Source organism: Phytophthora ramorum (genome assembly GCF_020800215.1).
Source record: "Phytophthora ramorum isolate Pr-102 chromosome Unknown Phyram_PR-102_s0003, whole genome shotgun sequence".
In the NCBI taxonomy this organism is placed as follows: domain Eukaryota; phylum Oomycota; class Peronosporomycetes; order Peronosporales; family Peronosporaceae; genus Phytophthora; species Phytophthora ramorum.
The window spans coordinates 3,891,185-3,914,960 of record NW_027150649.1 but is presented as its reverse complement, the minus strand read 5'-3'; the positions used below and the strand labels follow the sequence as shown (position 1 = coordinate 3,914,960).

Sequence of the window (23,776 nt, the reverse complement as noted above, 5' to 3'; positions counted from 1 at the left end):
CTTGAAGCTTCACATGAATATTATATGCAAGAGCGAACCAATGCATAAGATATAATATCCCCATTCTGATGGAGGCTTGGAAGGTTATGTGGTTAGAAGCCTCCTGCAAGTCCGAGGTTGAGCTGCTGCTGACGCTGTTGCTGGGCGACGTGGAGTGTGTTCAGCTCCTGCAGGTTGCGGAAGCAGTCCTGTTTGAGGTGCTCGTAGTCGACCTCTCGAGACTTGGAGTCAATGTACTCCTTCAGGTGGAAGATGTTCTGCTCGTGGTGCCGCAGCTTCTGTTCGAGGGCGTCCAAGTTCTTGGCTGTCTCCTGCGAGCCACTCTCCTGCACCAAATTCTCCAGCTGAGTACTGAGAGCAGTGACTTGCTGGCGCATGGCGTCACGGCGGCCAATGTACTGCTTCTTGAGGCGCAAGAGGTGCTGCTTGGTCTGCGCATGCACCTCCTGCAGCGAGTCCAGCTTGCCGAATTCGCCCATGTCGGCCGTCATGGTGTCCATCTTCTGTAGCAGACTGCTGAGCTCCAGCGCAATCTTGGCGTCCAGCGTGTTCACCTTGTCGAGCTCGGCCTGGCGCTTCTGGAGCTCCATGGTCAGTCGCTGCTTGGTGGTCACGGAGGATTCAAGCTGCCGCTCCTTGAAAGTCAAGTCTCGCCGCATCTCCTCGAGGTTGGCGGCGTTTGTGCCTGGCAGTTTGTCCTCCTTGGCCATGCCGGCTGAGATGTGCTCCAGCAACTGCACGATCACACCCTGCGACGTGCGTTGGTCCTGCGTCTCGGCCTCCCTCTTGGCTGGGAACTGCTCCAGGAACGCCGTCATCTCCTTGTCTTTGGCGAACAGAGCTTCGTACTTGTGAGCCGGGTCGCTCCCGCTCGCGCGTTCGTCCAGCTCGCTCTGCAGATCGGCTAGAGCCTTGGTGAGCTCCTGCTTTTCGGCTGTAGTGGACTGCAGCACGCCTTCCAGCGCCTCCATTTTGCTCTTGTCATCCTTCACCTTGGCAAGTAGCACGGCGCGTGCCTCGTTGGGGTCCATCTGCGCCGTCTTGGCATCCTCCGCGGCTGCGTCACGCTCCTTCTGCAGTCGCCGGACCTGGCGCTCAAGCGCTTCGTACTCGTCGCGATAGCGGTCGGAGCTCAGTTCCGCCTCCTTCTGGTGGATGGCGTGCATCACCAGCTCCAGCTCCTGCGACCGCGCCTCGATCTCCACCTCCGTCTGGTGGTGCTCGTCCAGCAGCTCCTTGTAGCGCTGCAGCTTCTGCGGTGCCAGCTGGTTGATCTTCTCCTGGTGCTTGCCGTGGATCTCCGTCATCTCGTCCTCCATGTTGCGCACGCTCTTCTCCTGCTCCTTGTTCATGAGGAACACGCGGTCGACGTCTTCCGCTTCTTTGGCGTTGCGTTGGTGGAGCTGCTCCTGCACCTGGCGGATCTCGGCGGGGTCCGTGGCGCTGCGCATCTTGTCCATGGCCAAGTTGTAGTCTGCCAGTTGGCCTTCCAGGTCGCGCACCTCGAGCGCCATGGTCTCGTACTTGCGCTCGAGCTGGGCACATTGGGCCTTGTCCTTGGCGTCCTGCTCGATCTCGCGCTGCAGCTTCTCGACCTCGGCTGCGATCTCCGCCGTCTTGCTGTGCAGTTTGCCCTTGAAGAAGGACGCGTCCTGCACCTGTCGCCCCGGTCCGGCACTGCCTGTACCAGTTCGCATGCCCATCATGCCCTGCTGAGTCACGGGTCTGTCCGAGACGTTCACCTCCGTGTTCAAACTGACGCCGAATCCCGCGGTCTGTCCTGGCGTCGCCGGTGCTTGTTGTCCCGTTCCGAGTCGCCCAGTTAGTGGCCGCCCGCCCGATGCAGAGAGCAGCATCCCTCGTTGGCCGGTTCCAGGACGAGCGCCCGTGATCGGATTGAGACTTTGGCCTGTTCCAGGACGGCCCGATGGCAGGCCTCCGACAGGTGCAGCACCATTGGAGCCTCCGCCGGCACCTGTGCCAGGGCGTTGGCCCGAACTTGTTCCAGGGCGTCCAGACATGCAAAGCGTCGAGTTCTTGGTGCTGTGCTTGGATCTCGCCGTGTTTGAGTTAGCGACTGCCCAGCGACGAGCGGCGCTTCGAGACGCCACGCGTGACTTTTCACGTGCTCTAGCAGCCAAAATAGCAGGTACAAGGAGCATGGCGGAGCAGTTCTCGAGCCAGGGCGCACAGCGTGTCTCGTTTTGGGTCGTGGGTTGGCTGCTGCTCGCCTGTGGCGCGGGACCATTGACGAGCGAGCTGCATCTTCGACTTCAACTTGGAGTTTGCTGTCACCTCGGCGGACTTGTCGTTGCTCTGGTTAGCGTTTGAGGTTGGGGGCATGCACCTGGAAGTCTTGGAACTTCCGCTATCTGGGAGCCCGAAGGCGTGCAGAGCGGCGCAGATTCCGATTGCTCGACAACGTTCGTGCAAGTTGACTCCCGACTTTACGTGGTCTCGCTCGAAGACGAAGAAGCGGAGGTAGACGCGGAGGATGTGGGCTAGAAGCTCTAGAATCGCTTCATCACCACCTCTTTGTGAACCCTGGGGAGGGCTGCGATCCAAAAGCTTGTGCAGGACAGTGTGCGTCGCGGCATCAACCTTGTACTCGCGATCCACGAGGTAGCGCATGTTCTTGGCTACGCATCGCAACAAAAGAGTTTAATCAGCGGCGACCATGCTTTTGCCAGAAGAGGCAACGCACCATTGGATAGCACCAACGCGACGAGCTTGAGCAGAGCAGCGACATTGGAGGACGCGAGACCACCTTCTCGCGATCCAGCTATCTGAGCTTCCAGCTCCAGTTGGCGTAGGAGAAATTCCAGGATGAAGGCAGCAGTTGCAGCTAGCTGGCCGTCACTGTTGTAAGCGCAGAGCCATATATCCTCCACCATCTCAAGCCAAACGATCACGACGTTTTGGACAGCAGGATCGTCACCTTGTTGCGGTTGGTGCTCCCGGATGGTGAGTGCGATGCCTGCAAAGAGGTCGAAAGTCTCGCGAGTTCGGAGCCAGGTGCGCAGAGGCACCACCTCGTCTTGTACTGGCTGCGTCAGGTTCCGAAGCAGCTTTATCGTCCAGAAGGCGAGACTTCGGTGCGCTCTTGTCCATGCGTCACTGCTAGTCGGAGATGCTGCTAACCACGGTCGAGTGGCCTCAAGGAGCTGACTCAAGTCACCACACGACCACAATGCTGGGGGATTCGACCGAGGGCTTGTCTTGTTACTGTTTTGACGAGTAGACGCAGGGCTGTGGAGTAGTGCCAGACTGCCTAGCAAGAACCGAAGCGTGGACGCTTTGAGCTCCTTCACGCCAGTGTCGGCGCTTTTGGTCAGAGCGAAGATCAGGCGACGGACAAGCGGAAGAGCGCCACCCTGATCCAGGGATTTCCTGACGTTGTACTTTGCGAGCGTGAATAGGAGGAACGAGGTGTGATGGCGTGCAGTCAACATCGCCCCAGGACTTACCTCGATGCTATGCGCTTGTGGGGACTCTGCATCGTCTTGCAATGGGAGAACAGCTTCGTGTAGGCGAAGGACATGCAGCGGTAGCTGATGGCTGAGCCGGTTTTGGCAAAACTGGAGACTATGGGCTCCAACTTCACCGCGAAACCGCAGTAGGTGATACAGGAGTTCAAGCACCAAGTGAGCCAGCTCTACATCTCCACCAAAGCGATAGAGTGCGTCTCTGCTGAGCTCCATAACGTTGGCTTTGACCAGAGCTCCGAGGAAGCTGGAAGCTTGAGGGCTGACACCCGTCGAATCAAGGTTACAATCGAGCTGAGGAGCATTGATGCAATGGCGAACAAGTCGTACGAAACATTGGACAGCGCTGAACTGGAGCTCTCTCACTGTCGGGAAGCGCAGCAACACGTCGCGAATTACCGAAGCGATCTCGTTGCGCACGAGGAGTTCATTGATATCGGTGGTCACTAACTCTTGGTCAGGGTTTACTGGGACGCCTCCTGCTTCCGCTTCATCAATCATAGCGATCATCGTGGACAGCACCCAGAGCTGCACGTCTGCATCGTTGGGGAACTCTTGCGCAGCTTCGATCAATCCGCATTGGTCCCTTAATTCCTGCTGCTCTCGCAGCCAATGCTGCTCTGTTTCCTCCGTCAGCATGAGCATCTGCTCGAGCTCTTCACGAGCGCACTGCTGCCGGTCTTGGGCGTCACTGAAAATGTTCTTCCACATCTGAGCGATTTGGTCCTGCTCCGTCTGAAGAAGGACCTGCTGCTCCACGTACATTGCTCGCCTGATGTCGAGCACATCTCTGGCCCCCTGAACCTGTTCGCTCCACTCCCGATCCAGTTTGTTCGAGGCTTGCAATGCCTGCCACCCCTCCCACGCCCGGCTCTCCCAGTCAATAAGCAGCATGGACGCGTGCGCTGTGGCTAGCGTGACTTCTTCGAAGTGGCGCACTGCAGCTTCGTGGCTCTCGAGCAATCGAGCTTCTTCTTGTTCTTCAGCGGCAAGTTTCTCTCGCTGCGGTGCTAAAAGGCAGCTATCCACTAACGTGTACGGCGCGACGTCAAAAGCGACATTGTTGCGCTGAAATTCAAGCAACGGCATCAGTACGAGCTCAACCCTCACCCACCCAAGCTTTCGTGGCAACGTACCATGTCGGGTATATCCATCCGAGCCCCTGTGTCAAGCAAGAACGCCACCATTTCTTCCTGGTTAAACTTGCAAGCTACGTGCAAAGCAGTGGACCCCACTTTGTTGTGGAGATCGATCTTCACCCCGACGTCCAGCAGTATTCTCGCGCAGGCGATGAATCCGTGTTGAGCGCAAAGATGCAGTCCAGTGCCGTCAGCGCAAGGCGTGTAGCGTGCAGCGTTGAAATCGACCTTGGAACGGTTTTCGCTGAGGAACTTCTTGACGTTTTTGACACTGTTTTGCAGTAATTCGCTCCAGAAAGGCCTCAGGAGTTCCGCCAACTGCATCGCATTGAGCTTGGGGGCTACGACGGACAACCTAGCAGCTCCACCTGCACGAGCAGGGGGCAGAGGTGCAACTTGCCTCCGTGGTGGCACATCGGAAGAGGCTAGCGCTGAGCCCTTTCGTGATTTAAGGACCATCTTCAAACCGAAAAGGCTTTGCTGTCCAGAGTCTCAACCTAAAAGGCCTTTACGCGCAGATAAAAATGATGAAGCCAAGAATAGGGAAAGGAGATAACGTAATGGCAGTTTGTATGGCATCGGAGTACACAAGGGACGAGGTGTTGATGGAGAAGAAGAGACGCGGCGGTGAGAAGAAATGAGGTGCGGTCTGGCTTGGGCTGCTACGGTAGTCTCGAATTGACCGGCGAGGTGAAATGTGGGGAAGTGGAACGCAACGTCGTCCGTTGAACCCGCTAGGGGCTTCGACTCCTGCCGAAGTAGCTCAAACTCTGGCGGACACTGCGAAAGCTCAGGCGGAGGCGGCCGAAGCTGAAGCTAAGGTGGTTCAAGCTCAAGCCGAGGCAGCTCTAGCTCTTATGGAGGCAGCTAAAGCTCAAGCGGAGAGCGCACGATCTCGAGCGGAGGCGGCTCAAACGCTCGCACAGTGGACGCGGACTCAGGCGCTGACAGCGCAAGCTCTAGCGGACAAGTTGCGTGACGAGAATGCTGCTGTGAAAAAGATGTGAGCTTGCGAAGCCGACTACCCGGGGAGTTGTAGCACAGCGTTGCTAAGAAGCATGCAAACCGACAAATGTGGTGATGCAAACCGACAAATGTGGTGCTTTTGGTTCTGTTCCCTTACTTCGTTGCGAACCCTCGAATCAAGTTGTCCTGGACAGCGGGCAAAAGGCAACTCGGGTGTTTTTTGTGGGTATTTTGCTGATGCTAGCGAGAGCAAACACCCAATGCTTTAGGCTTGACTTACACTTGCTTGACCTGGTAAAGCAAGCTCAGCTCGAGTTTGTAGTTAGTGCAAGCAGCTCACGCTCATGATAGACACTCGCCTTTGATCGTAGTTGATCGCTGCGCCGAAAGACTCGACGCGGAAAACGCTCGACGTTACACCCCCCGCCTGAATGATTTCCGTGAAGATTCCTCGCATGTCAGACAGCGGCAGTGCAGTAATGGCAATGCAATGCCTTCACGGCATCGCCTGGCAAGTCCGATCCATAGGCCGGGCATCCAGAGTTTCTTCGCACTGGGGGCCAGCGCTCAAGCTCGGCGACGTGCTCGGCGACGTGCTCGTCGACCTCGGAAGATCGGCTCTTGAAGCTGGACAACTCTCAACATAGCAGCAACCGTGGATGAAGCGATCAGAGAGGGAATTAAATTTAACTTGAACTAAAACTAACAATTTTGATCTATATGACAACCGATATGAAAGGGTATCAAAACATAAAATCGCATATACCCACTTTCTCGGTTTTGTGCAGTTTTATGCTCGGTCGCACTGTTTGTTTTCGACCAATCCGGTCGCGGCCACCCATCCCCTCCTTTCCACTTGGTTTCAGTATGCTCTCAAGCCTTCGCCTTCTTGTCAGGCCCATCCAGAAACAAGAAGCCGGCGGAAGAGAAGCCCAGCAGCTCCAGCCGTCGCCTGCTCAGAGCGCGATCTGCCAGCAGCAGCAGGCGCCCCCCACACCCGCACCACATCCATCGAACAGCGTAGCGTCTGGTGCCCGCTTCAACCAGCAGAAACCAGCGAGAACTGCCGCACAAATCCTCAAAAATGTCGTCCCAAGCCCCGGAGAGCGCCGCGGCCGGCGCCGTTGCGCCCTCCATACGCGAATCCACAGATGCCCGCGACGTCCTACGTAACTTCGAGCGCTCGCTGACCGAGGCGGTGGTTTCCCCGCGCTCTGGAGCTGCGCGTAGCCCGAGAAACATTACAAACGGCGTCGCCGCGCTGCCCGTCGGCTCTGGGGGTGTCTCCAGCGCTGCGGCGCGTCACGCGTCGCCCAGAGCCGTGTACCACTCGCCGCATGCGTTCGCTGACGCTGCACCCGTGGATTTAAGCACTTTCTCGCCTCGTAGACGCGCTCAGAGCGCTCAGAAACACTCCCAAAACGTGCTGGACGCTGCGAGCGTTCGTGTGGACTTGGGAGATGAGGAAGAAGGTAAAGCAGAGGAAGAAGAGGGGGATGAGGAGCTGGACACGCTGCGGGTTGATGACAGGACGCCGGACGACGAGGGATTCGCCTCCAGTGGAGGAGGCCAAGTCAAGGTGCACTCGGAGAAGATTCCGCCTGCTAAAGAGCTGGAAGATAAGGGCGCAGACGTCCCTGACGACAATGAAGGGTGTCTCATCTGCATGGACGAGTTCTCGGCGAGACGCAAAGCGTATCCGCTGCCGTGCACGGGCCAATGCACAGGTGCGTTCGTGCACTACCGATGCATCATGGCGTGGCTGGGCCAGTCGGGAAGCTGTCCTCTGTGCCGTGGAGCGTGCGACCCACTGGTGCTGCAGCCGATGCAGAAGCTGGAGCTGCAAGATATGACCAAGATGGCGATCCAGCCCGTGCCCCTGGATGCAGGCATCATTCGCTGCTACGTGAAGCAGGTGTATCGCGGCATGTTCAAGCAGTACGGCTATGAGCTGTACCTGCAGGGACAGATCGGGACCCAGGAAGAGGACAAGTTCTTGCTGGCTGCGAGACGCCAAGTGCGCTCGAATATGACGGCCAACTACACAATCTGCACCGACAAGGAGTGCACGGATGCAAAACGCATCGGACGCATGGGCTCCAACTTCCTCGGCACGTGCTTCACGTTGTACGACAACGGTCGGGATCCGCAGAAGCTGGCCAAGATCCAGGACGCCGTTAGCTCGGACGACGTGGTGGTGCAGAACGTGCTCCAGATCCGCGAGGAGCTGGGCTGCGTCACGTACGAGCCGAACCGCACAAGCGTAGGTCCGCGCAAAATGCGCGTCGTGGTGCCCGACGTGGACGAGGAGGGCGGCTCGTCCAAGGTCGTGCGTCCTATGAGCCGCCAAGACCGACTCGTCACTCGCCTCTCGACAGGCGAGATGAAAGACCTGATGCGCTTCTCGAACCGCGAGCCCGTCTTCCGCGAGGACCTGGGCGCCTACTGCCTGGACTTTGGCGGCCGTGTGTCCATGGCGTCCGTCAAGAACTTCCAGCTCATCAGCAGCGAGGACCCGTCCATGGGCAACATCCTGCAGTTCGGTCGCGTGGCCGACGACATGTTCACGATGGATTTCCAGTGGCCGCTGTCTCCGTTCCAAGCGTTCTCCATTTGCCTCAGCAGCTGCGACACCAAGCTGGCATGCGTCTAACCCAGTATGTAGTGTACATACACGTCCAGAGAGACGTCTTGCCCCTCGACAAGCATGGACACTTGGAGGCCAAGTCCTGATTAACACGTTATATATAATAAATCGTTAGAATTCGTACCTAACCGGGCGTAAACTACACGGAACCCCGCGTATTTTACACTTTTCAGTTCGAAAACTAGTCTCCAATATGACGGTGCTGTTACCGGCCTTCATCGCCGACGGCAACTGGTTCCTGCTGGCGCTGGCAGCGCCCGTGGCCGCCCTTGGGGCACTGCTGCACCCTCGTTGGCGCGTGCACTTGGGCGACGTGTCTCGCCGCAGCGTTAAGCGCCTGTACCTTTTGTGGGGGTTGCTGGTGCTGAGCTCGGTGCTGGGCGTGCTGGGCCTGTCATTGGAGCTCTACCACTCGCGCGGTTGCCCCAATAGCGCCGTGTTCCGCTACGAGATCGAGAACTTGGCCCGATTCGTGTACGAGCTATGCGCGCGCCAGAACGTGCCGTACTGGGCGGCGTTCGGCAACTTGCTGTTCGTTATGCGTGGCCAGCGCCGCATTCCCGTGGGGGACACGGACTCGGACATTGGCGTGGTCAAGACGGACTTCATGCGCCAATTCGGCAGTGTCAGCAACTTTTCGGTGGTCGTACGACGCGAGGCCTACCTGGAGCTGCAGAGACCTGTGTACGTGGTGTACCACAGCGAGCGTGAGCTCGTGCAGATCTACCTGGACGAAGAGGCCAAGGGATCTCATGCAGATATCTGGTTCTACCGGGAAGAGTTGGACGACGAGAGGGTCAAGTGGCTGGTCAATGACGACCGTACTATTCGCGGCAAGTGGCTGCTGTATGACCAAGTGTTGCCTCTGCATGAGCAGCCGGCGTTCTTCTTGAATGTGCCGGTGACTGTGCCGCACAATGCGAGCTACCTGGCTAGAGCTGAGTACGGAGCGAACTTCATGACGCCAATGACCATGAGGATGGAGTGCATTGAGAACATGATCAACGGCTACACGTTCTACAAGACGTCGTTCCTGACGAAACTGCGCTACGCGGCCACGTTTGTGGCGCTCGTGGCGGCAGTGACGCTGCTGGCTGCGAACTACGTCCCGCCACTGAGTCGAGCCTTGCAGATTCAGAAGGGAGGCAAGGTAGGAGGACCTAGTGCGTGGCTTGAGGCAGCACAGCGAGGATCGGACAAGTACTTTGTGTAACACATTTTATCACGAAAATCCCTGGTCTGCTGTCCTAGTACTTGTTCTTGTGTTTGCCTTTGCCCTTGGCAGGACGATCCGTGGGCATAGAGACCATGAGCGGCGGGATCTTCGGCGGGCCCTGCAGCAGCAGCTGCTGAATGTCTAGCCACTCCATAGCCTCGAACTCTTCGTTGTGAATGAGGCTGCCCGGGTCCAAGCGGTCGAGGTACATCACGCCATTGAGGTGGTCGAGCTCGTGCTGGAAGATGCGGGCAGGGAAGTCCGTCAGCGTTTCCTGAATTTTGCGTCCTTCGCCGTCCTCGTACTGCACTCGGATCTCCTCTGCGCGCTTGACGATGCCCTGGTAGCCAGGGACACTGAGGCAGCCTTCGAAGTCGCGCTTGGTGACGCTCGACATGGCCACGATCTCCGGGTTCAGCACCTCCTGATACTCGAGCTTGTCCAGGTCGTCCTCGTTCTCCGGCATGTTCTTGATCATCAGGAACATGCGCAGGTTGTGGGCGAGCTGCGGCGCTGCGATGCCCACACCAGCCTCCTGGCGCTGCAATCCAGACACGTTTATCAATGTTAGCACTGCTCCCCACAACAAATACAGCTACACTACTCGGTAGGAATTCTGCTGACATCTCACCACTTCTGTCTCCATCGCCTCTATCAGCCTTCGGACGGCGGGGGCGCGCACATCAGCCACAGACTTGGACACTCGTCGCAGGGCTGCACATCATTGTCGGACGCTGTAAATTACACAGCAACAACTCCAAACGACTGTGCATTTGAAACGACCAGCATCGTCTTCAACCGATGCGTGGAGGCTGCAATACATGCAACGCGAACGTACCGGAGTTCCCGAGGAAGACGAGCGCCATGTTGGTCTCACCGTCGAAATCACTAAGTGCGACGGTCTCGAATAAGTAGCACCAGTTATCGAAAATGAATGGGACGCAGGAAGCGCCGGCGGGTGCCCCGTTGGCCGCGCACTTCGAAGCCAAGCGGCGGATTCTGGCCACGGTAAAGCAGATGGAACAGCGCGGCGAGAAGCTGGAGGAGGCCACGCCCGAGGAGGTCCTGGAGGCCGCCAGCAAGGCCGAGCAGACCGTTTTCAAGTTTGACTTCAGCCTCTCGGAGTCCGACGCCAAGAAGCGCAGCAGGAACCGCAAACGCAAGAAGCGGCGAGCCAAGAAGCCGCAGGGCGAGGCAGAGAAGAGCGAGGACGCTACGACCGGTCGACCGACGCCAGCGCCACAACAAGGCAATGCAAAAGCAGAGGAGACGATGGCCGGGGCGACGTTTTTGAAGCTCCGCAAGCCCACGGGCACGGAGAGTGAGGTGGCCAAGATGCACCTGCGCTACGGCCAAGGGCGGCGCAACCTGGCGGCCATGAAGCAGCGAGAGCAGCGCAAGAAGACTGCGGACGCTCAGGAAGGAGCAGAAGCGAGCAGCGAGTTTAAGTTTAACTTTGTGGCCTCGTCCAAGAGCGCATGCTGAGTCAGCAACATAGAGAGTTCGGCTGCTTGGCGTTATTTTTCTGCTGTTTGTTGCTTGGGGTGCATCCGACGGCGAGTATCCGCCTCAAACGAGAAAACCCGATGCTGCGACTGAGGATCCCAGCAAACGCGGGTACGAAAGTGCTCGGTGAACAGTGAAAGCCGCAGGTTGCTTCGACCATGAGCAGCAAAGTGCACGGGACCGCGGACGAATCTGAGCTCGGAGCAATCGAAGGAGAAGTTGAGCCAAAGTATCCTTCTCGCGGCAGAAACGCACTTATAAGGCGCACTCTCCGTCTTGTCTGTCACATGCTCACTCTTCGACTTGACCAGCAGAGCAGACAACAGAAGGAAGCCCTCCTCACACAAAAAGCCTGCCAAGCACGCCAACCAGTTGGCTCAACGCACAGGCAGCAGGCGACCAACAGCAGGCAGCAGGCAGGAGACCTTATCACCTGAGCCGGGCTATTCTTGGCGTCCAGTTCTGGTATTTTTACCCCAGTGCACCGACCTTATCGTCGCTGTCGTGGCCTACGCAGTCGGCATTTCTTCCGTCGCAGCTCGTTAACTAAAAAACCCAGGAGAATGGGGTGCCGCCACTCGAAAGCTGATGCCGTAATTGGCTCCACGGCCGCGCCCACGTCGCGCGAGGCCCGCGGGAGCCTGCGCGACGACCTGACGTCCGACCTGATCCAGCACAAGTACGTGGACGACATCAACGAGTTCTTCGACTTCAGCTGCACCATCGGCACGGGCCACTTCGGCTGCGTCAAGCACGCCGTGAGCAAGAAGTCGGGCAAGGAGTGGGCCGTCAAGGTCGTGGCGCTCAGCAACGAGGTGGACCGCGACGCGCTGCGCAACGAGATCAACATCCTGAAGCGGCTGCACCACCCGCAGATCGTGCGCGTCATCGGCTCGTACGAGGACAAGGAGCACATGTACATGATCATGCAGCTCTGCAAGGGCAAGGAGCTGTACGAGCACCTGTACCAGGAGCGCCGCGAGTTCTCGGAGAGCGACGTGCGCAAGATCATCCGCGCGCTGCTTAGAGCGCTGGCCTTCTTGCACTCGAACTTCATCACGCACCGGGACTTGAAGCTCGAGAACTTGCTACTGGAGAACGCCGACAGCCCGGGCTCGCTCCGACTGTGCGACTTTGGGCTCAGCACACGCTTCAAGCGCGGCGAGAAGCTGGTCAAGCCGCTGGGCACGATCGACTACGTGGCCCCCGAAGTGTTGGACGGAGACTACAACGAGAAGTGCGACCTGTGGAGCGTCGGAGTGCTCTGCTTCGAGCTTCTCACGGGCGTCTCGCCCTTCCACGCGGCCACGATCGACGAAACCATGGGGAATATCTACGACGGAGTGCTCATCTTCGAGAACGAGGTGTGGTCCAAGTTCTCTCCCAGCTCGATCCTCTTCATCAAGTCGTTGGTGAAGGAGAACGTGGACCAGCGGCTATCTGCCGAACAAGCGCTGGAGCACAAGTGGCTCAACGAAGGCGACATGGGGAGCGCGGACGGATCTGGTGCTGCGCGTCTTCAAAGCGACAAGCGAATGCTGTTGACCAACATGCTGAGCTTCAGCCAGTGCCGTAAGATGAAGCAGACGGCTCTACTGTCCGTGGCGCTCGGGATCTCCGAGGACCACATCCAGCAGGAGATGGCAGCGGAGGTCTTCCACTCCATGGATCGTACGAAGAAGGGCTCGCTGTCGCGTGATGAATTCTGCAGTGCCTTGGTGGAGTGTGGGGTAGCCAACGCAGACGCTGTCGAGCTCTTTTCGCGTATCAACCAGTCCAAGAGTGGGCATATCAACTTCCTGGAGTTCATGGCCGCCGTCATGGACCAGCGTGATATCGGCCAGAGCACCATCAAGGAGGCGTTCGGCATCTTGGACGGCGAGAAGCAGGGTCGTCTGTCCATTGTTGGACTGCAGGACGTGTTCAAGAACTCGCTCGTGACCGAGGAAGTCAAGGAAATGATCGCGTCCGTCGACAGCAAGGGCGACGGATACGTCGACTTTGAGGCGTTTAAGGGCCTCTTTGCTGTGCCCGCATCGCCGCTTCCCGAAGTACTGGAAGAAGACAGCTCCACAACAGCCAGCATCGGAAACGTAGACGACGACAGCCTCGAGAACCCGATCGCCATCTCCCACAGCTTCAGCATCGCTGCCACGGAGAGCACAGCCGACAGCACGACCGATAGATCGACTCCGTCCTCAACGCCGAGCTCGACCAGCTACACGTCCGGTAAAACAGTGGATCCCGAGAAGATCAAGGCAAATCTTGTCAACGAAAGCGACGTCACCGTCTCGGTGATAAACGCATAGGCGCTGTTGAGAGCTCTTGTGAGATATTTTATTTTGAGGTAATGCGGAAATGAATCGCCCGGTTGACTCCTGTTGCGCTCGTGCTAGTGCACAAGCGTTGATAGTAAAGCGTGTAGCCATAACAAAAGAGCAAGTTGAATTTGTCCACCACCATGTTGTCCCATCCTCGATCGATTGGGGTCCTTTGAGGACAAAATAGTGCTCAAATGTCCACCAAGGACGAGTCAGGCCATTCGGCGCCGTTGTCCAAGTGTACATGTATTACCTGGCAATTGCAGCAATATTCCGATTATACTGTCAAAATGTATTGCAACATTTTTCATTTTCAGTAATTTTGGCGGGAACACTGCAGCATGAGCGACTTCGACGACGAAGACTTTTCCCTGGGCGAGGAGGACTCGGAAGACGAGCCGTTCGCACCCGAAGATGACGAAGCAGAAGAAGAAGAAGATTTCGCAGAGGAATCTGCAGCCAGCGACGAGTCGGATCTCGAGGAGCTGGCGCCCAAGCCCAAGAAAGCGCGAGTGTCACCCAAGAAACCCGCCAAAAAGTCCCCATCGAAACCTGCGAGGTCCAGTGCAAGCCCCAGCTCCTCAGCAGTCAAGAAGACTTCGACGTCCAAGGCTGCAGCTGCTAAACCGACCAATGGTAAGGCTCCAATCGCTGCAAAGAAGTCCCCAGCAGCTCCGAAGCCGAGGCCCATGAAGGCCGACGAAGCGGAGGCTGCAGTGCTCGACTATATGCGCAAGGTAATTGCACTTGCAGTTGTGGATGGGGAGTTTGTGGGGCTGATGTTTGTGAAATGCTGTAGACGAACCGACCGTACAGTTTGCTGAATGTGTTTGAGAATATGCATCGTGCCATTGCCAAGCCGTCACTGACGAAGCTGCTGGATAACCTTGTAGTGAAGTAGGATATTGTGGAGGTGTGGGAGGTTGTGAGGCTGTGAGCTCTGATGTATTGTACGTGTTTGCTGGCTGTAGGGAAGAGTTGGCGAGCAAGACGTACGGCAAGGCCAAGATCTACTATATGAACCAGAACAATCTGCCGGTACCGTCGGAAGCCGAGCGTTTGGCTTTGGAAGAGCAGATTAAAGTCGTTACTGCGGACTGTACTGCCACCGAGCAAGAGCTGAAGGGCGCAGAGGCTACCCTTTCGGGTATCACGTCACAAATCTCGAACGCAGATTTGGATGCGGCGTTGAAGCAGCTTGACGAAGAAGCAGCGATCTTGGAGAAGAAGGTGGAGACGCTGGATCGACCGGACCGAGTTCCTGTGTCGCCTGGCAGGAAGGACGCGCTGAAGCGCAAGTTCACCAAATACCGCGTGCGTGTTTGGCCACATTCCTATTGGTTTGCACGAGACCCTAACATGTTTCTTGGCGTTTTGGGCAGACGGCGTGGGTGGCTCGAAAGCGAATCGCGATGGATGGGGTGAACCAGATCGCAGACGGAATGGAGAAGAAACCGAAAGCTGTGCTCGACCTGGTCGGCGTGGAGACAGATGAGGAGGCAGGCATCAAGGTGCTGCCCACTATTTAACGGGTAGAAGCGTTTCTTGTTTCTTCATATAGCCCCGCAACTCTGGACATCGATACTGTCAATAGTCCACGCCGCTCAAGCTCCACCCCGAAGACGCGCCTTGCGCTCCGCGATCTCGCGCTCGTGACGCTCCTTCAAGCACTTTTTGTAGCGGTCGAAGAAGGGCTGGCACGCGTTCTTATTGTCCGCATTGTCTGAAGGGTGAAAGTGTAGCAGGGATGGTTAAGGTTAAATTGAGGAGAGTCCTAGTCTCACTTACTGATGAGGCAGCTGAGCGACTCGCGCTGCAGCTTTGCGCACTCCTGCAAGGTGATGACAACGACTTCTTATGAGTACTCTCATTGCAGCAATATGGTTGAGGACAGGGAGCAAGGCGCTACCCACCGCGTTGTCAAACTTGGTGGCAGTTCGGCCAGACATATTGCAATGCCGCCCATTCCTGACCTCAAAATTGCATAGCTAAAGCCGGTACGTCCGATATTGCGACTAAAATTGATCAAAGCTGGACTCGAATGACAAAGGTTGAATTTCAAGGTTTCAACTTGTTGACAGGTATCGACGGTCTATTGCGACCAGCAAATCCAGTGAATTGGACGCCGTTAATACACCGGAATGTTGCTGGCACGGAGGAGGTTTCATTCTCACCGATTCGCTGATCCGCTTGCTTGTTCACGCTTTCAACGCTATCAAAATTCCACTGAAATTTACTAGCTCAGCCGTCTAATCTTGGGTATGTAGCTTGCCCACTGCAGCACCAGCACCACATCGCATGGAAAACTGACAAAGCTGAGATCAAACCCAGCTTGTTTTCCTCCACTATCGAGTACGAAGACGCAATGCCGGTAGAAGCTTCCTGTAGAACACCGAGAAGCGCGTTCATCCCATGGCTTTCCAGGGTCGTGGGATGAACGCCCAACGCTAGGAAAGCTCCCACGACCACGCGGGTGTGACTATCATCGTACTCACTCCTCAATTCGCACCACCGATCAAAAGTCCAAAGCCCCCTCCTACCTCCTATCACAAAGCGATGAAGTTCTCCGCGATTCTCGCTTTCGCCGCAGCTGAACTGCTCCAGCTAGTGACCGCTGCCGATCCGATCATCGTCATTGACGACTGCTCGGCCTTCTGTGACGTGGGCATGTTCTGCACGAACTCAGTTCCCGAGTGCCATAACCCTCCGGCCGCAGGCTACTGCTATAACGAAACTATCAGCGAGTACCAATTGGGCTGCAATGAGGGCTACGAGTGCTCCGATAACCTGTGCCAGTGCTTCATCGACGAAATGCCGCTCGCGACGACTCCCACCCCCACTACTCAAGCCCCGACGACAACACCCGCCCCCGTCGTCATTGTCTGGACTTCGACCCCGACGGTCACACCAACACCAACCTCAACTCCAACGACGACTAGCAACACGGTCTCAACCTCCGAAGGTATCTACACTTCATGCCCGAGCGGAACGTACTGGGAGATCGGCGCCTCAGCTTGTCGCGGGCCAAGCTACGCAGGGGAGTGCTACAACCCCGCCACTGCGCTGTACCAGGACGGGTGTGCTAGCGGCTTCACGTGCATCAACCACAAGTGCTCGACGACTCCACCCGCAACATTCTCCCCCGCCGTGTGCTACGTGAGATGTGATCAGTCGGACGAGTACTGCGAGAACGGAGCCACCACTTGCCGCGGACCTGAATATGCGGGTGAGTGCTTCAACCCTGCGACTGGGCTGTACCAGAATGGTTGCGGTGCAGGGTACGTGTGCGCAAACAACCTGTGCGTGAGGTCCTAAGCAGTCGCCGAGTAGCCAAGCTGCGGTGCCATTGCTTGTCGAGCCGCACTTACGAAATCAATAAACTCTTTTCAAAGCTATCACTTGCATTTTGTGTTTTGCAGGAATGGGATTGCGAGTTGAAGTGGAACAGCGTCGACTATGGAATGCCCATCAAACTCTTGTCTTGGGTAATGCTTGAGAAGGCTTCGCACGGACTTCTCACCGCCAAGCTCGAATACGTAGCTAACATATCACTGATAACCGCTCTGGTGACAATGATGCAAGCTCCTGCACGCGCAGCTCGAGCTACAACGCGTGGTGCAGTAGATGGTGGACGGGATTTGAACTAGCTTGGTTTACCGAACAAAAGGCTATGGGATGGAGTTTATCGATCATTTCCTGCCCTCAGCGGCTCCTTCCAACTCGGTGACGCTGCTGAAAAGCCTAAAACAGCCTAATGGGACGAAGCAGAAGCGTGTCATTTCTATAGCCTAACGCGGTCAAGGTAATATCTCTCTTCACATTTTGGAATTCACTTGCCTCAGCAAAACACCTCCAGCTTCCCCCAAGATGAAGATCTCCGCTTTCGCCACGACCATCATCGCCACAAAATTGTGCATGCTAGCTGCTCAAACGCTGGACAACTCGACTTTTACTGCCGCGTCCTGCTACCTTCCGTGCGAAGGAGTCGACGAGTACTGTGAGAACAGCACAGGCGTGCGCCGCGGCCCGAGCTATGACGGCGAGTGTTTCAACCCGGCCACTGGTGGCTACCAGAATGGCTGCGATCCTGGCTTCGACTGCATCGGCAACAAGTGCGACTACGAGAATGCTGCTACAGAGGGTATTGAGACGGAATCCAGCAGCTCCGAGACTGGTTGTGGCTTACAGTGCGACGTACTTGGAGAGTACTGCGACAGCGTCATCAACGAGTGCCGAGGACCGAGCTACGACGGCGAGTGCTTCAACGCTGCTGGAAACGTTTTCCAGGACGGCTGCGACGAGGGATACGAGTGCATCGACAATATGTGCCAAGTGATCACTTCTGCTCCAACCGACAACGCTGTCTGCTACCTCGTTTGCTCCGAAGGCAACTACTGCGAGACTGGCACCAATGAATGCCGCGGACCCAACTACGACGGCGAGTGCTTCAATCCCGCCACTGGTTTCTACCAAAATGGATGCGACCCGAGCTTTACTTGCTCAAACAACCAGTGCGCGTAGGCACGAAGAGCGGCGAAAGTCTACCACTCTTGCTCGGACAACCGAGTGGGGGAAACTCCCAACAGCAGAACTTCATAGCGGTTAAACATGATGCCAATACCATTTGGACAGCTCTTGCAGTTTTACAGCTACGCACAATGCTTCCTGCCTCGCCCTTCACTTGTAGACATCAGTTCACACGCTCGGTAGGTCCTCCCTGTCGACGATGCGAGCGAACGGGAACGGACCCACGAACTCGTACTGGTTCTGCTTGCGAGTCGACTTCTCCACCTCGCTGTAGTCCAGACCCGGGTAGAGCGCCTTGTTGGCCGCGTACGACTGCGCGTGCCACTCGACCTCGAAGTTGTTCACGTAGAAGTTGCCGAACTGCGCCTTGTATTGCTGCTGCACCTCGTACGGGTACAAGTAGAAGCCGCACACGTCTGGGTCGTTCTCGCGCACCTCCTCCGCCACAGGCGACAACACGTACGCGATCTTCTGCGCCAGCATCGGCGGCAGGCACAGCTCCGTCGAGTTGCTCGTGGCCGTGTTGTACTCGAACAGACACATGCGCAGCATGCGGTCTCCCCACTGCGTCGTGTTGCGCACGAAGTACGTGTAGTCGTCGCTCACGAGGCAGAAGTTCGGGTCCGTGCACTGCAAGTGCAGTGGCTGCAGGTTCACCCTCGCGTACAGCTCCGTCTCCTCGGACAAGCACGACTCGACCCCACCTCCGATAGTTGCCGAGCGCTTGATGGGCAACGGGATGTTCATGCCGGGGTCGCCGTGGCGTCTCGCATCGATCACTTCTCCCGTGTTGCCACACTGGTACCAGTTCTCGGGGTCGTAGCTGTTGGGGCACATGCTGGCCTCTTCCCAGTTCGTGATCTCCTGCAGCCAGTACTTGAGACTGTGGCTGCCTCGAGCATGCGTAGGTCCAAGCGCCGGGTGGATGCCGTCAAACCACGAGTTCTTGAGGATGAAGCCGCCGGTGTAGCCCTGCTTGGTACGGAAGAGGTCATTGTAGCCGACGAGCGTCATGACATGCCCACCTTCCGGCGTCATGACGTGGCTGGTGATAAACTCGCCGTTCATGTTGTAGTTTTCTCCGAATTCGATGGGGATGCAGCAGGTTGTCATTGACAATTCGGGTGGACAGAGAGTACACGCGGTGGACGCTGGGTTGCACTGATCTTCGCTAGCAAGCTCTCCGATGCAGGGGTAGTAGTGTGTAGTGTAGGGTGTTGCTGTCGTCAAGGACATGGCTTGGCGGTGCTTCACCATTGCGCGCTTGATCGACATCTCCTCAAACAGGGTGTCCATCTTCATGAGCTTGAGACTCAGCGGGTTGAGTCGGCGCTTCTCGGGCGTCAAAGCGGCGCACACGGTGTCATTGCCGTCGTCAGGGTAGTATGGACAGATCGAATGGGGGTAAATATTGTCCTTCAATCCGTTCACCAGGTACATCAGCAGCGTGGCGTCACCGCCCTCTGTCGAGTTCTCCCAGATGCCGTTGCCTGGGAGTAAGCACGCCACTTGTTGCGGTGAATCAGGAGGTCCGGCACAGAGTCGCAGGACCTCGGTGCCGTACGCTTGCTCGGAGATCGCCATGTACTCGTCTTCCTGCAGCCAGCCATGAGCGATTCCCTGCTGGCGATAGCTGTTCTCCAGGACGCCGACCGTAGCGAAGTCCCAACAGGTTCCGCGCTCGTCCTGCGTCTTCAGCGGAGTGACGTAGTCGACTGCAAACTTGGTCGGGAACTTCTTGGCCTTCTTGAACTTCTTCTTGCTGTCCCAGGTCGTGTCTTCGTCCACCACGATAGCCGAGTGCATCGCATCCCTACAAGACACCGCACTCTGAGTACTCGACGAAGACCGGTAAAGCATGTTCCAGAGTGTCCTCACAGTTGCTGCTGCATCTTGGCGATGATCTCCTGTTGAACTGCCAGAGAGTGGTGCATCGTGGCTGCATAACTCAAACCAGCCAGCCCCACCACCGTGCCGATCACCATCGCCCCCCACGCATTACGGGGCCGATTGCCACGAACCCGTCGATCCATGAAGGCGTCAGCTTCACGCGCAAAGTCCACGGTCTCCGTTCCGTAGCTCTTGGCCATCTTCCGCCGTTACGCCGATCTTTCGTCAACGGGGAGGATTCAGGAATGATGCGCGATCAGGGAACGGGCGTTCGCGGACAGAGCAGCACCAGCACCTTGTTGCTGATGAGTGTATCGATCAACGCTTTGTATTATTTTCATTGTCTGCACGCTGTGATCAGGAGAGGTCGAAGCCTGCGTTCGACCTGATGGCGTAGAGCAGCTTCGTGCGCATGGCCTCCTTGGTGGAGTACGCAGGTAGTTTGAGCAGGTTCATGCACGTGGCACTGGACGGCAACCGCTCGTCGTCTTCAACACGCACCTGGTGGATGCAGATCTGCGGCGACAACTGCGAGAAGCCCAGCAGTGGCTGGCGAGAGCAACTCGTGATGAACTTGAGCAGTGCCGCGCGGTCCTCCGCTGTGAAGTCGTTGCGTACAATCTCCCAGAACCACTGGATGATCCGCTGGGACGGGTGGTAGCCTCCGCCATACTGCGTGCTGCGTTCCCAATCGTCCATGTCGATGTTCGTGGCGGTGCCTCCAATGAGCATTTGCAGCTCAGCAGGCGCGAACATCTGGATCCACGTGCCTGGGATCAAGTCCCGGAAGCCCTTGAGGAACGCGGCGCTCTCCATCGACGACAGGACGTTCAGCTTGTAGTTGGCCATGAGGTGGATGTACCGGATTCGGTTCTCGTTCGTGACAGGGGTGTTGGCTCCATCAGGCACGAGATCGCGCGTCACCACGTCACCGAACTCCATCTCACTCACGCTGAACGTTAGTGCCAAGTCTTCCACGCTACCGTCGTAGTGCTTGAGGCGCATCAGCGACGTGTACAGCTCCGGGTCCAACGAGTGCAGGTCATCGATGTAGTTGAACTTGCCCAAAAGTTTGTTCAGGAAAAATGCCGCAAACTGCGGCTCCACCAGGATGTTTTCGTACACGGCCTTGGCCAGAACACGACCGAGGAAGCGGTAGCGATCTAGTGCCTCCTTCCGTGTGTCTACGATGTATCGTGCGCCTGGGTTCGGATACAGAAGCTGGTCATCCGTCGCCAAGAAGAAGCCATACTCCGGCGAGAAGGCGTTCTTGGTCAGGTTATCCATATACTCCTTGAAGACGCCTCCGCCATCGATGCCGGCTTCTTCCAGTCCTTGCTCGTTGATGAACGTGACTTTGATCCGAGACTTCAGCGCCGCAGGAGACATCGTGTCGCACACCTGCTGGAAGAACTCGAAGCTGTCGTCTACGATCTCGTCTCGCTTCACCCGTACTAACAGCGCACGCGCAAACTCGTCACGGATGGGGCCCAGCGCCGACTTTCCGTCTGCAAGAAGCTTTTGGAATAGCTGAACGCGTTCGTTAAACGACAAAACTTGTGGGATCGTGATCAGAATCAGTGCTGTGCGAGCGTGTGGAGAGGCTGCCTTGCCATTCATCAACATGTAGATCGCGTGCGCGTCGTGGTTGCCATCCTCCTTCATCGACTCGAGGTCAACCGTCTCCTTGATGACAGGCATCGAAGGCCACAGCCATGCATCCTCAGGCATAAAGCGACGTCGGCAATCGCGGTCGTAGAGCTGGTTGAACAGCTTCACAGACGACACAACTGCCGAGAACAGCATCAGTTCCCTCTCGTTCATGTTATCAACCGAAAGCGCGTTGCTGCTCGTGATAGTCCAACACGTGTCGTAAATGAACTGCTTCAGAAATGTCGCCACGGCTTCCACTTCAATCAACGGAAGTGGCCATTGGCCGTCGTAGAAGGCTTCATCGTCAAGACCCAGGAGCATGTGGCTGTACACGACGTTAAAAATGAGAAGCACCTGCAGCTGGGACGTCGGAAAGACCAGCGGCCCATTTGCGAGCGAAGACGTCGAGCGTTGAGCCGCGATGCTCTCGATTCTTGGCTTTATCCACCGCCACATACTGTTAACCAGGTTTGCGTTGTTTGTAGGGGTGGCAGGGCCTCCAGCAAATTGCTCCACAGTCATCGCACCCAGCAGAGCAAACAACGTTGGGGGTGGATTCGTAAATCGTGTCGCCACAGTGAGAACGTACACTCTTCCAGCGGAAAGTAGAACAGTCGCTAGAACACGGCAGAACCGCGACACTGCGCTCTCCCCCGGTTGGGTTGTCTCTAATGCTGTTCCGTTGGCATGCAGCAGCACATCAAGGCAACGCGCACTGAAGCTCGAATGACAAATCTTCTGCCACTGTGCTCGGACGCTGGTCTCAGATTCCCCCAGCGCTCTGGTTCCGTGGTGTATTTCGTCGTCCGACGCAAAACCTCCCGCGGACAGATACGCGGGAGGAACAATCGGTACTTCTGGGTCATCGTCCATCTCGTAATCGTCATCGAGTGTCATAGGGTCTTGCTGAGCATTCTTCACATCAAACGCCCACTGTACCAACGACGGGGTCACCATTTCCGACAGCACATATGGGATAACGCCCACCAGTTCCTCATCAAACGAGCACATGGACGTTATTTCAATGATGTTACCAACTGCGATGGAGCGCTTGCTCCACGAGAGCACTGGCTCGGTACCGTCACGATCACACAAATGGCGAAGGTGCTGAATCGAGGACGCCCAAAAGAGCCCTAGCAGCTTCGCCTTAGCTGCAACCGAGAGCTCATCTGTCGACAGTGCCAGCCTCGTCACGTAGCCCGTAATGGGGCTATTCACTGATGATGCAGTAAGAAGGATCTTAACGGCAAACTGTCGAGAGATCTGCGCAGCTCGATCCTGTTGACCTTCGACCGACAAACGCAGCGTTTGAGCTGCTACTCCCGCAATTACTTGCACCAAACGGTCGTTTTCCACGCGAGATACTCCCTCCTTGGCCTGCTGCGCGATGCTCGCACTCAAAGCATCGAAAATACTGTACTGTGCCGTCACGCCAAGATGATACAGCACACTGGAAAGAGTCGTCTGGTCTTCCGCCGAATACTTCAACGCGCTGGTGAGCGTCTCCAGCAGCAGCAAGTACGGGTTCACCGCCATTGCGGGTGACGCCACCGACGTCTTCAACTCTTCCTGCACTAATGTCTGCAGCGCAATCTCGCTCATCCTGGTGACCTGATAGACCCACGAGGCATCTTTGTGCGCGTGCAGCACATTGGTCTCGTTGTCCTGGCGGCCTTTCAAGCTGCTCACCAGCAGCATAAACACCAAGTAGTTCTGCACGTTGCGTATCCTGTTCCTTGTCAACAAACTTTTCTCATTGCCCGTCCAGCCACGAGGCTTAGCGAACAGAAACTGCCTCAGAAATAGCTGCAATTGCTGCGTAGCCAGCGGCTCGTTCTGGAAATCCCGCGTCGTCACGACCTGCGTAAGCTGCTGCTCCAGTTCACTGAACACAGCGACTCTGGCCTGTTTTCCAGCCCTCACGCGGCGGTACTGGGCCTGGATCCTGATGCTGGCGGCCGCCTGGCGTTTCTGTGCGTGGCGTTCTTCCCTCGCCAGTCGGTTCTGCAGCAAGAGCTCCTCCTTGGAGCCCGGAGCGGCACCCAAGGCTGGCGCCAGCACGTCCCCGCGCCCTCTGGAACCTGATAACGAGGCCAGCCGCGCGCTGTACCCCGTCGTGGGCTTCTTACGGCCGCTGAGGTTCACTTTGCGCGCAGATTTGAAGCTCCCGTCAAACATGGCTTTGCTGGGCTTTCAGGCACGTACGGAGGTGGAGTTCAGCTGATTAGTGAGAGGAGACGACACGGTGGGTGGTGTGGTGTCTGCGGAGGTCGGGTACGGTGTATAAGTGGAGATACACGGCGACGAACCGCGGCTTCTTCTCGATCCTTCGGCAAAATGGCGAATGACGCTTTGGGTCTCTTTGAAGCGCACTTACGCAATCGGATTTTATCGGATAGCGATAGGTATGCGACATGAGTGCGTGG

General features: G+C 56.8%; 12 protein-coding genes across 12 annotated transcripts; 8 read left to right on the top strand and 4 right to left on the bottom strand.

Annotated features, from left to right (window-relative positions):
* Positions 1 to 92: 92 nt before the first annotated feature.
* KRP23_4289 (Intraflagellar transport protein 74-like protein) lies at positions 93 to 4,948 on the bottom strand (the record flags this gene model as incomplete). The annotated part of the gene is made up of 4 exons (XM_067889227.1): positions 93 to 2,130; positions 2,192 to 2,639; positions 2,705 to 4,553; positions 4,622 to 4,948. 4 exons carry the CDS (start codon positions 4,946 to 4,948, stop codon positions 93 to 95), a joined length of 4,662 nt encoding a protein of 1,553 aa, XP_067748407.1.
* A 371-nt stretch (positions 4,949 to 5,319) lies between these two features.
* On the top strand, positions 5,320 to 5,631 carry KRP23_4288 (uncharacterized protein; the record flags this gene model as incomplete). Its single annotated transcript, XM_067889226.1, has 1 exon — positions 5,320 to 5,631. The coding sequence occupies one exon, from the start codon at positions 5,320 to 5,322 to the stop codon at positions 5,629 to 5,631; it is 312 nt and encodes a 103-aa protein (XP_067748406.1).
* Positions 5,632 to 6,674: 1,043 nt separating this feature from the next.
* On the top strand, positions 6,675 to 8,243 carry KRP23_4287 (Tubby-related protein 2; the record flags this gene model as incomplete). The annotated part of the gene is made up of 1 exon (XM_067889225.1): positions 6,675 to 8,243. One exon carries the CDS (start codon positions 6,675 to 6,677, stop codon positions 8,241 to 8,243), a length of 1,569 nt encoding a protein of 522 aa, XP_067748405.1.
* A 187-nt stretch (positions 8,244 to 8,430) lies between these two features.
* Positions 8,431 to 9,450, top strand: KRP23_4286 (uncharacterized protein; the record flags this gene model as incomplete). Its single annotated transcript, XM_067889224.1, has 1 exon — positions 8,431 to 9,450. The coding sequence occupies one exon, from the start codon at positions 8,431 to 8,433 to the stop codon at positions 9,448 to 9,450; it is 1,020 nt and encodes a 339-aa protein (XP_067748404.1).
* Positions 9,451 to 9,484: 34 nt separating this feature from the next.
* Positions 9,485 to 10,319, bottom strand: KRP23_4285 (Peptide deformylase 2; the record flags this gene model as incomplete). The annotated part of the gene is made up of 3 exons (XM_067889223.1): positions 9,485 to 9,994; positions 10,085 to 10,167; positions 10,292 to 10,319. 3 exons carry the CDS (start codon positions 10,317 to 10,319, stop codon positions 9,485 to 9,487), a joined length of 621 nt encoding a protein of 206 aa, XP_067748403.1.
* Positions 10,320 to 10,383: 64 nt separating this feature from the next.
* KRP23_4284 (uncharacterized protein) lies at positions 10,384 to 10,938 on the top strand (the record flags this gene model as incomplete). The annotated part of the gene is made up of 1 exon (XM_067889222.1): positions 10,384 to 10,938. One exon carries the CDS (start codon positions 10,384 to 10,386, stop codon positions 10,936 to 10,938), a length of 555 nt encoding a protein of 184 aa, XP_067748402.1.
* Positions 10,939 to 11,522: 584 nt separating this feature from the next.
* KRP23_4283 (Calcium-dependent protein kinase 2) lies at positions 11,523 to 13,268 on the top strand (the record flags this gene model as incomplete). Its single annotated transcript, XM_067889221.1, has 1 exon — positions 11,523 to 13,268. The coding sequence occupies one exon, from the start codon at positions 11,523 to 11,525 to the stop codon at positions 13,266 to 13,268; it is 1,746 nt and encodes a 581-aa protein (XP_067748401.1).
* A 353-nt stretch (positions 13,269 to 13,621) lies between these two features.
* Positions 13,622 to 14,809, top strand: KRP23_4282 (Homologous-pairing protein 2-like protein; the record flags this gene model as incomplete). The annotated part of the gene is made up of 4 exons (XM_067889220.1): positions 13,622 to 14,017; positions 14,080 to 14,177; positions 14,252 to 14,594; positions 14,663 to 14,809. The coding sequence occupies 4 exons, from the start codon at positions 13,622 to 13,624 to the stop codon at positions 14,807 to 14,809; spliced, it is 984 nt and encodes a 327-aa protein (XP_067748400.1).
* Positions 14,810 to 15,836: 1,027 nt separating this feature from the next.
* On the top strand, positions 15,837 to 16,595 carry KRP23_4281 (uncharacterized protein; the record flags this gene model as incomplete). The annotated part of the gene is made up of 1 exon (XM_067889218.1): positions 15,837 to 16,595. The coding sequence occupies one exon, from the start codon at positions 15,837 to 15,839 to the stop codon at positions 16,593 to 16,595; it is 759 nt and encodes a 252-aa protein (XP_067748399.1).
* A 552-nt stretch (positions 16,596 to 17,147) lies between these two features.
* On the top strand, positions 17,148 to 17,801 carry KRP23_4280 (uncharacterized protein; the record flags this gene model as incomplete). Its single annotated transcript, XM_067889217.1, has 1 exon — positions 17,148 to 17,801. One exon carries the CDS (start codon positions 17,148 to 17,150, stop codon positions 17,799 to 17,801), a length of 654 nt encoding a protein of 217 aa, XP_067748398.1.
* A 174-nt stretch (positions 17,802 to 17,975) lies between these two features.
* On the bottom strand, positions 17,976 to 19,897 carry KRP23_4279 (uncharacterized protein; the record flags this gene model as incomplete). The annotated part of the gene is made up of 2 exons (XM_067889216.1): positions 17,976 to 19,620; positions 19,686 to 19,897. The coding sequence occupies 2 exons, from the start codon at positions 19,895 to 19,897 to the stop codon at positions 17,976 to 17,978; spliced, it is 1,857 nt and encodes a 618-aa protein (XP_067748397.1).
* A 157-nt stretch (positions 19,898 to 20,054) lies between these two features.
* Positions 20,055 to 23,528, bottom strand: KRP23_4278 (E3 ubiquitin-protein ligase UPL6; the record flags this gene model as incomplete). The annotated part of the gene is made up of 1 exon (XM_067889215.1): positions 20,055 to 23,528. The coding sequence occupies one exon, from the start codon at positions 23,526 to 23,528 to the stop codon at positions 20,055 to 20,057; it is 3,474 nt and encodes a 1,157-aa protein (XP_067748396.1).
* Between the last annotated feature and the right edge of the window lie 248 nt (positions 23,529 to 23,776).